The following is a 9,794-nucleotide window of genomic DNA, read 5'->3' as shown; positions in this document are numbered from 1 at the left end:
GGGGCAAAACAAAAATGTGGCAGTCTGGCAAATACCTGTGTTAGCAGTGCTTTTCGCTCTTAGCAGGTTCAGCCGGATTGAACCATAGCCATTTTTTATATATTTCACAGCCTGAGCGTTTCGATCGTGGTAATAGTGTCATGAAAATGTTTAAGCGAATACGTGGGCCTGAACCCGGACGTGTTGCTTCACAGAGGGCAGTCATAACGATTTCAATAGCATATCTGCTCGTTTTATTTCGTGCAATGCATGCGAAAAGGCACAGAAGGCACAGCACTTAACGCCATTTCCAAGTCCTCCCCTTGTTTCTGAATTTATGTTGTTCTAGTAAATGGCATGGTCCGCAAGTACTGAAGGTCATGCAATTATGCTTCTGGCCGATGGTCAATGTTGAAAAAGTGTGTGAGCTCAAGTGCCTAGAAATCAATTTAGCGAGGCAATTAAAAAGGAGCACTCGACATGCCCCCCGCACTCATACACTTTCTCATATCTCCAGATGATCGATAACGATTGTGCCGTTCATAAATCTATGCTCATGCCCCTAAATTCGCTCTTGCCTTCTCCACCTGCGACTTTTTGTGGGTAGTGGGCAGGAAGGAAGTGAGCGAATCATAATTTATTAATTGCACACGCTACCTGTCGAGAGCGGAATAAGCTAGAAGGTATGTCACTATGTGTTGAAGATTATGCGAAATAAATATTTCTGTTCTTCCAACATGGAAGTTTGTACAGCTCAGCGACAACAAGCCAACAGATAATCGCCGGCCAAGATCGGCTCATTCGGCATCGTTGCTTCGCCAGTAATTTGAGGAACAAGATACTTGCCTGCCTGAAGGGTCCATTGTTGTCTACGTAGACGCAAGCAAACATGACGGCAAAGCAGCAACAGCTATGTACTGTCCGTGCAGACATGTCCTGAATCAAAATTCTTGGTTTCCGCTTACGGAACCCCTTTCGTCCTTTTGTGCTGTGCTCGTTGCAGTTCAAGAAGCACTCTGCTCTCTGGCCGACATAACTATGCTCCCTGCGGCCCGCGTTGTCATCCGCACTGACGCCCTTCAAGTTGTCCGATTGCTGCGACGTGTTATACCCCTGTCACACGGGCACTTCGGAGCGCGATCGGTCCCGATCGCGGTTTACGTTTGAAGCGCGATCGAGACTGACAGCTGCTACACGTATCCACTCGATTCCGATCAAGTAGATAGATCGCCGCACACGAGATAGCGCTGCGCGTACTATCATCATTGCGATCGGTTTGTAGCAAATTAAAAATAACAATGGTTAATAAAACTTTCTCGTGAAAATTTCAACTTGTGAGCATAAAAAGCAGCTTAATGACGTTCTGCGGCAACCATGGTTACACATTGCAGTGATGCCCTGGCACTTTGCGATAGCCGGCAATAATAGCCATATCTGCGTCCAGTCGCTGACTCTTTCCCCGATAGGTCCTCGATCCTGTGCCACCCGTGCTCGTTTCTCGTGCCTCATTTTTTCGATCGTTGTGTCGTAAAAAAAGCGCAAAATCGCCGTCATTATGGCCGCGTCTGCAAGCTTGGAAGCAGAAATCGAAGTGCCCAGGGCAATGACTGAAAGCTTGAAAAGACGGCTCCTGCTCACAAGTGTCTTGCAACTGCCGCTGCTGCCGCAAGTTGTAGCGGTGCTGTACTCCGCGAGCGCTGGATTTTGTTCCGGAAAGAGAGGTAGTTTGAGGGTACCTTGCCTCATCTCGGCGAGAACTTTTTCAAGCAATCGTTCCGCGTCTCTCCAGCTACTTTCCGCTTTATAGTTGAAGCGTGCCGGCCCTTGCTGCTGCGCGAGGATACCGTTATGAGGCCGGCGATTTCCGTCGAAAAGACGGTCGCCATAAGCTTGTGCAAACTGCGCTCGTCGGCGGAAGACCGGTCGATCGCGAGCCTCTTTGGAGTCGGCCGGCCAACAGTAAACACCATATACAGAGAATTCTGTATGGCAGTAATTGCTGACCTTGTGCCCGACTGGCTCACGATGCCATGCAGAGAGCGGCTCACTGACCACATCAGTGAGTGCAGTGCCGTGCTGGACTTTCCACAGGCAGTTGGGGCATTGGAAGGCTGTCATTTTCCAGTCTCGCCGCCGAAGGACAAGGCAACAGACTATTATAACTACAAAGGTTGGTAAGATTTCTCAGCTTAAATCATTTTTATTTCTTTTCTTGGCGGGCCGACACTGACACGCCGTTTGCAGTTAACATATGATTATTAGTTACTGTTTATTTAGCCTTTGCAGTAAGTTTATCACTGCTTAAATGGGTTTGCACGCGTAAAATAGTGCCATTCAATGTTGCTTTATACTGCTGATGATATTAGCGCATCAGCAGTTTTCGCCCCTACTGTATACTATATATTTCAAGATTGCACAGCAGTGTTCTTGCAAAACAGACGAATCGTCTTTAGGCATGTTTTCTGGGCCAGGAAGCCACCTTGAGACAAGTTTGGCCACTGCACGCCGTGCAATATCTGCTGTTGACAGAAATTGGGCATTACAAATATTATTATAGCTGAACTATGACTGATTTATGTTATTGTTGTTACTTTGCAGGCATAGCGTCATACTGCTGGCCCTTGTTGACCACAAGTACAAGTTCCGCTTTGTCAGGGTTGTCACACCCGGCCGCTGCCACAATGCATACGTTTATGAGCAGTCCAACCTGGCAGAGTTTGTGGAAAGCCCGGAATTTCAGTCGCCTGTGGCAAACATCAGTGGTACACCAGTCGGGCCACTCATACTTTGTGACCAGGCTTTCGCCCTGACATCACATCTAAACAAGCCATTTAGCCACAGGGCCCACCTGGATGATGAGATGAAGGAACTTAAGTACCGTCTCTCAAAAGCGAAAAAGCGAGAAGAGTGGTAGAAAATGCCTTTGGGAGGATGAAGGCTCGATACTGCTTGAAGCGAATGGAATGTGACCTGGACAATGCTCCTGATGTGATTCGCGCCTGCTGTGTGCTGAACAATATTTGTGAGGAGTTTAACGAGCCTGTCATGCCACAGTGGGTCTTCTCCGTCAGAATGACCAACGCGCTGTATGAGCATCCAGATGACGTCACGGACACTGCAACCACAAGCGGAGTTTCAGCTCGAGCCGCTGTTGTCCGGTACTACAAGGAAAGGGCAGAACAGCAATGTAAATGCATTGCGTGTTGTGCAATATGTTATGTAGTCTGTTGTGCAGTGTTGTGCTGTGTTCGTAAATTGTAAATTCTGGGGCGTAACATCCTGAAGCAACGCATGGGCTATTTAGAACCCCATACTGGAGGGTTCTGGATTAATTTTGATCACATGGGCTTCTTTATTGTGCAGTGACATTGCACGGCTCACCTGTGCATTTTGCATTTTGCTTACTTCGAAACACAGCCGCTGCAGCCAACAGTACACCTGGGTCCTTTGACTCAGTAGCCGAGCCCCAGAACCGCGTAGTCACCGCAGCAGGTGTGCTATGTTTTCAGTGCACTTAACACTTTTAGTTTGTTTATTTCTATCACATGACTGCAGGTTATCGAACATATGTGCAGTTTCTAGTGCCTTGTTTACCATTTCTGTATTGTGCTTATTGTTTACAGTTTATTCCCCCCAAATGACTGCAGAATATTGAACGCATTTGCTGTGTCTGGTGCTGTGTTTTCCATTCTTTGTTCTCCTATATTTTCACTGCATTTTTATTTTGTTACTTTCCCACATTCCTCTAGGTTACCGAATATAGCTGGTGAGCACCTGCAGAAATGCTTTGGGGAACTTTATTTGTAAAGCGTTAACACAGTCTTGTTGCAGAAAGGTATCTGCCGTACTTAAACTGGTAAACTGAGCTCAAGCTTATTGTTCCATTAAGAAAAAGTAACTGCTTTCGCCCACCTGCTCCTAATGAGCACGCTCAATGCCTTCATGTACAACAATGATGGTAGTGGCCACATACATCTCAGAGATGTGGTTTTAAAGAATTGCACTTTGCGCGTGAACTCCACAAGAGAATGCAAACGGACAGATGGAGCCGCGGGAAATTCGACACTGCTTCCTGTGTAATTGCACCATGAACATGGTCTCCGATATGCCCTGTTACCCCTCAAAAAAACACAGCCCAGCTGGTACTCATGTAACAACTTTGCAACGTTAAACCCTGATGTTGAATACGTCTGGCAGATGAAACTGACCTAGATGCCGTGTGGGTGAAAGCAGTTGTATCCCAGTAAGCTGCATCGAGGACCATTAACCACGAGCAACGCAATTGTATGTGCACATTGTTATGAGGCACTCCATGTGCCTTGAGAAATCGCTTCCATGCTGGCATGCTCACGGTCACAGCTTTCCTGTGGAGCCTGACCATCTTGTTGTAAAAATTTAACCCATTGTTGTCGGTTGCGGCCGTACATGTGGAGTTTGGCTGGTAAACGAACCTCACATTTCTTGTTTTGTTCGAACAACATGACCATTAGCATGCATCTGCTTCATGCTCAACCTGCTAGCACTACGCTGCTGATAAGAGTCAACATGTATCTCGGATACACCATAATGGATTCCTGGGTCATCACAGAAGTAATTTATTCAGTGTGACGCAAGCTTCAACATCACAAAACTGCATACCTGTAAACAAGTAACTGCTTTCTTACTTTGGTATCAGAGTACGACATTTGCTATCTCCGGAAAGTGCTTCCCGGCAGGGATGTGCATTTGTATTGGGCGTGGGATGTGTGCCGGCAGCTATGGACACGTTGCCAAGAGTGCGTCTCTGTAACTGTTTTTAGCAGTAGTAAGAGACGTTTCTGCACTATTTAAGATGCATGTCAGACACATAGCTTTTTTCACATCATGATCTCACCCAGCTACGGTAGATGCTTGTTCAAAACAGGAGACATGCCTGATCGAATAGGTTGTTATGCACCACTTCTGCCCGAGCCGCACTGACGCAGGGCTCCTCACATGAATACACTACGCTGTGTGTGTACATAAGTGTCTGTCTTTAAAAGTCTATGCCTTGACACGTTCCTTAATCTCTTTTACGCACTATCCAGGTGGCCTCGCTTTTTCGTTCCTTACTCTAACCCTTTCAGAGATGTGCAATCTTCCCGCGCATCGGCTGCCGGCATGTATCCCATGTTCACTTACAACGCGAAACTCTGTCAGGAACAGCATTCCGCAGATATGTGGATTTCTTCTCTTAGAGCATGCCTTGTGGCGCTGAAGTAGCACCAATGTCAAGTATAGACTTTGAATTTCATGCGCCGCGTCAGTGGGTTCCGAGGGCTAGGGGGAGGATCACACGTCTTACCACATGAGTACCATGTCCTCTCGCCCCGACACCCCCGTTTGCAGCGTTTGCGTCCCTCCCTCATGTAGAGTTTCGCACAGTCCTCTTCTATTGTCGGCCGTGGCTATCGCTGCTTACCGTTGCCACCGCTCGGGGCGAGTGTCTCCAAATGTGAAAGTAAACAACTAATCAGTCAGCTGTCGATGTGTCTTTGGTGATATGCTTGTACCGCTCTTTAGATACATTTTTTAATGCGTTGGAAATCTGCGCCTGCTGCAGCCCTAGTCCCTCAGCGCTGATCTGTCTGTCTCTAGAAATCCTAGCACCGCTGGTTCTGTCCGTAAATCGCTGCGTTGGAAGTTTACGGCTGCTGCTACGCTATACGTTCAGCGCAGATGTAAATGACTGTCCATTGACAGGCTAAGCACCGCTGGTCGGTCTATTAACCGCGATGCTGAACGTCTTTCCTTGCATCACCGGTAGTGCGTCAGATGTCGGTGACTCTGTCAGTTGGCACGATAAGCACAGCTGTCTCTTTTGACCGTTAAGCTGGAATTTTTCAGCTGCTTTCCGCTTCCGGTGGAGACGTATTTCTCAGGCGCGGTCCAAATGGCCTGGTCGTCTTCGTTCTCTAAAATCTTGAAAGTTGTCGAAGTCTGACAGGATACATTGTTGCTGTCGGAGGTTGCACCAGTAAAGAGCTTCATGTCGTTCTTCTCTTGATGATGGTAGTTTCTGGTCGATGTTTCTTGTTTATTTCTGCTTATAGGTTTCCTCTCCTTGCCTAACGTTAATATATCTCTCAAATGAACCCAATAAACTAAGAAACGGTTTAACTAAATGAATTGATTACTGAACAAAAATGTATATTGCAAATAAAAGGGCGACAACATCGTACGGGAGCAAACTCTGTTAGGTCGCCATTAGATATAGGGCAGTCTATCATCCTAAGTGAGTATATGGGATGGCGTCTGTCTCTTTCAAAGCTCCGACCTCAAATACCGCCTACCCAGAGATCTAGCCCGTCGTACAGCCTATCTCCAAGAAACAAGAACTAGGATAACTCTTCTAGATTTTTAACGGCAGCTTCCAACAGTCTTGGGGAATACGCTGCAAACAGGCTGGGATGTTGAAGCGTCTGGGCTGCGGCCCGCGATATTAGAAATTCCTTCTGAGGCAGTCACGTGAATTTGGACAGAAAATATAACTAAAAATAAAGTGCCCTGCCCGCACCTCCAGTTCCTTCTGAGACATTAAGTTGGGCAGAAAAAATAATGACAAATAAAGTGCCCTGCCACACTGCCATTTGGCACAACGGGCAAGAATTAGCCAAAACGATGGCGATGTCCGGTAAAGAAAAGAAAAGAAAACCCAAACGCCTAAATGACACACGGGGTGGTTCGCCCAGGCCGTCTGCAGCCCCTGGCGCTAAATGATCCAAGAAACGCTCTTACCGAAAGCGCACGGCGGTCACCAACATCAATGCAACGACAAAACGAAAATAACCATAGAGTACGCGCATCCTGGCTTCAGGAGAAATCATAGTTAACCCGGGGAAAGAAACATTTAGAAACACTGGTGATGAACCGCCGCCCCGTCTAGCCGAAGGCGCCTAGGTCCCGGGCTGAAACGATAGATTTCCTGCCGAGAACGCACTGTGGCCCGGCAATTCTCCTAGGAGGACGATTGTAAAAAGCACCAGGAAATGAAAGCGCACACGAAGGCCCACATGACAACATTACGAATGTAGCGACCAAATAATATTGCCGTGATCATGGCGGAAGTTTTCAGTCCCAATCGCCTAGGATGAGGAATGCCGACTACCAAGACGCTGTGGAAGCCGGGACATGCTTTCGGTTACTCCAGTGGGAAAAGCGAAACGTAGATAAGCAAGGGCCGAATAGTTGACTTGAAAAAAGTCTCACTTCTGTCACTCTTACATAATGCTTTCTATGGCTTAACAGCGGGATGCACGGGCAAATTCGGTGTAGTTCTTTTAGCCAATAATAAACTCATGCAGATATATCCAGCGATCGAAAAGAAGGTACAGTGTAAGACAAGGAAAGGGTGTGGTGTCACGCACAGTGATAAGATCATTTTTGGCGGAAATTTTTCAGGCGCCGACCATTCCTTAAAAAAAATGACGTTTCGGCCCCGCTTAGCGGAGCCTGGTGAACAAGGCCCACGTGAACTACCATCACCGGGGTACAGTATTCTACTCTATGAGGACCGCGATACATTTTCCAGATTGGGCGCCGCCTGAAGAAGCGTTCGCAAAAGACAATTCAACAAATGGCAAAAGCCAGTCTTATCTGGTGGCGCATTTGAGATTGCGGGGTAATGAAGAACAAACAGCAAACACACACTGTGTGCTTACGTCACACACTGCTGCTGTACACCCACAAGGATAAGACCTAATAGGATGTGGGAAGCAGAAGCTCAACGGCATTAATAAACTGTCGATATCTCTGTCTAATAAAGAGCTTGGGTTTCTTGTCAGTTTTGAGCGTCGCGAGAATCTCCGTTAGATTTTTATGTTCATGCTTTTAGTCTGTATTATAAGCCACGCTTCGAACGTTGTTTATAAAGGGTAGGCCTTGCAAATAGGAGCCTGTGTGCTCTCGTCTTGCGGTTCGCAGTTTGTTTGCTCTTTTTATCGATATAAATTTTTGCCAACTCGTGTAACTCAAAACTTAGAAAGCAAGCGCAAATTTTATGCAGACCACCGATTGTTGCTTAAAAGCTTCGGAAAAGTCGTTCAGCTTGATTTGACTGCTATTCGCGAAGCTTTTAGCGGGCACTGAGCGAATACAAATTAGTAGAGGACTACGAACAGGGTCTTGAGCATCTGAAAGTAACCTAAGGCCGCTCTTCGTTTGTGATACTGACTCTAGCTAATATTTTGTGGTACATTTACTGGCATTCGTCCAATCCAGAGATTGGCCCAGGAAGAAATACTGGTAATTGAACGAGTGCTGTCGTCATGATACATGAAGAGTTCCTGAGCTGAGCGGGAGGCTCAAGAATGAATCTTGTCAAGTTTAAGACTTATACTGATGATATGACGCCATGTGATCCTGTTTAGTTTGAACCAGGCACGAAATGGCGACAAACCGGGAAGCGTTCTTTATACGCTTAGCCTTGTAAACAGAAAATGTCGGAAAGCAATTATCCTATTTTACCAATGCTTCACTCGGACATCTTATCCGTAGCGCCGTTACTGAAACTCACGCCCAGTAACAACTTCGAATTTTAGCAGCAGCACATGCAGCAGCAGTACCTGCAGCACATTAATAATATTATTATTATTTATTAATACCTCAAAGGCCCCATTGAAGGGGTATTAAATGAGGGGTTGGAACTTCAACAGTAAATTTCTTCAATTGACGATCTGAATGACGATGAGTCGATCTGATCAACAATGGCGTTTGGCAGGTCATTCCAGTCCCTTGCTGTATGAACGAAAAATGATGACAGATGCGCAGAAGTGCGGGCAGGGGGAGGGTAGACTGCCTTCCCGTGGTTTGTGCGATTGGAGATGCGATGTGCGGGGCTGATAATGGAGTTGAGATGTGGATGATGATAGAAGTTATGAAACAGGCACAGTCTGGAAATTTTTCGGCGGTTCGCTAAAGTTGTGAGTTGTGCATTGCGTTTTAGTTGAGTTGCACTTACATGATAAGAATAGGCTGAGAAAATGAAACGAGCTGAGCGATTCTGTACAGATTCGAGAGTAGTGGAAAGGTTATTTTGATGAGGGTCTCAGATCGCGCATGCATATTCTAATTTGGGACGGATAAGTGTTAAGGAAGCAAGGGATTTCACTGTTGGGGGTGCTAGTCGCAGGGTTCGTCGAAAGTAACCAAGGACGCGATTTGCCTCGTTAGTAATCTGAGATACATGAAAAGACCAATTTAGATCAGGTGTCAAAATGATTCCTAAATACTTGTAAGTTAATACTGAAGCGATTTCAGCATTCCCGACTAGATATCTTGAAGATGGTTGTGATTGACGTTGGTTGAATGATAGCGGCTATGTTTTTTTCACATTTAAAGACATTAGCCATGTATTACACCATGTTAGTACGGGCTGAATGTCAGACTGAAGAAGCAAAATGTCATCGCTGTTAGTAATAGGCCGGTAGATAACGCAATCATCAGTGAATATGCGAATGTTAGAGCATATGTTAGCAGGCAAACTGTTAATATATTTATTAGTTACCTGCATCGCCCCGCAGGGCATTACAGCAGGGGGGTACAGACTTCATTTATAGGTTAATATAAATGAGAAAAAGGAGGGGGCCCAAGACGGTGCCGTGAGGTACCCAAGATATAACAGAGGCAGGGAGAAGCAGCGTGTTACTACTCATTCTCATTTTTATTTTGTTATGCACCGCTTGTTCTCAGCTCGTGTTTAGTTATACGCGCGTATTTGCGAAGGCTGCACAAAGTGAAGAGGCAATCCGGAGCTCATCTTTTGAGTTCTAAATGATGCAGGAAGGCAGCTTCTCCTC

The 9,794-nt window shown here is 46.3% G+C and overlaps 1 protein-coding gene across 1 annotated transcript; it reads left to right on the top strand.

Annotated features, from left to right (window-relative positions):
* Window positions 1-2,004: 2,004 nt before the first annotated feature.
* On the top strand, window positions 2,005-2,893 carry LOC144095595 (uncharacterized). The gene is made up of 2 exons (XM_077629272.1): window positions 2,005-2,153; window positions 2,578-2,893. The coding sequence occupies exons 1-2, from the start codon at window positions 2,005-2,007 to the stop codon at window positions 2,891-2,893; spliced, it is 465 nt and encodes a 154-aa protein (XP_077485398.1).
* The last annotated feature ends 6,901 nt before the right edge of the window (window positions 2,894-9,794 follow it).

This window comes from Amblyomma americanum, chromosome 6 (genome assembly GCF_052857255.1).
Source record: "Amblyomma americanum isolate KBUSLIRL-KWMA chromosome 6, ASM5285725v1, whole genome shotgun sequence".
Classification (NCBI taxonomy): domain Eukaryota; kingdom Metazoa; phylum Arthropoda; class Arachnida; order Ixodida; family Ixodidae; genus Amblyomma; species Amblyomma americanum.
Note: the sequence above shows the minus strand (reverse complement) of the source record. Positions and strands in the feature narration are given on the sequence as shown.

What these genes read in the sequence shown, in the direction of transcription:
- LOC144095595 (XM_077629272.1), top strand. Translation starts at nt 2,005, where the DNA reads ATGCCATGCAGAGAGCGGCTCACTGACCACATCAGTGAGTGCAGTGCC. An exon ending in TATTATAACTACAAAGGTTG is followed by an intron (nt 2,154 to 2,577) that starts GTAAGATTTCTC and finishes GTTACTTTGCAG; the next exon opens with GCATAGCGTCATACTGCTGG.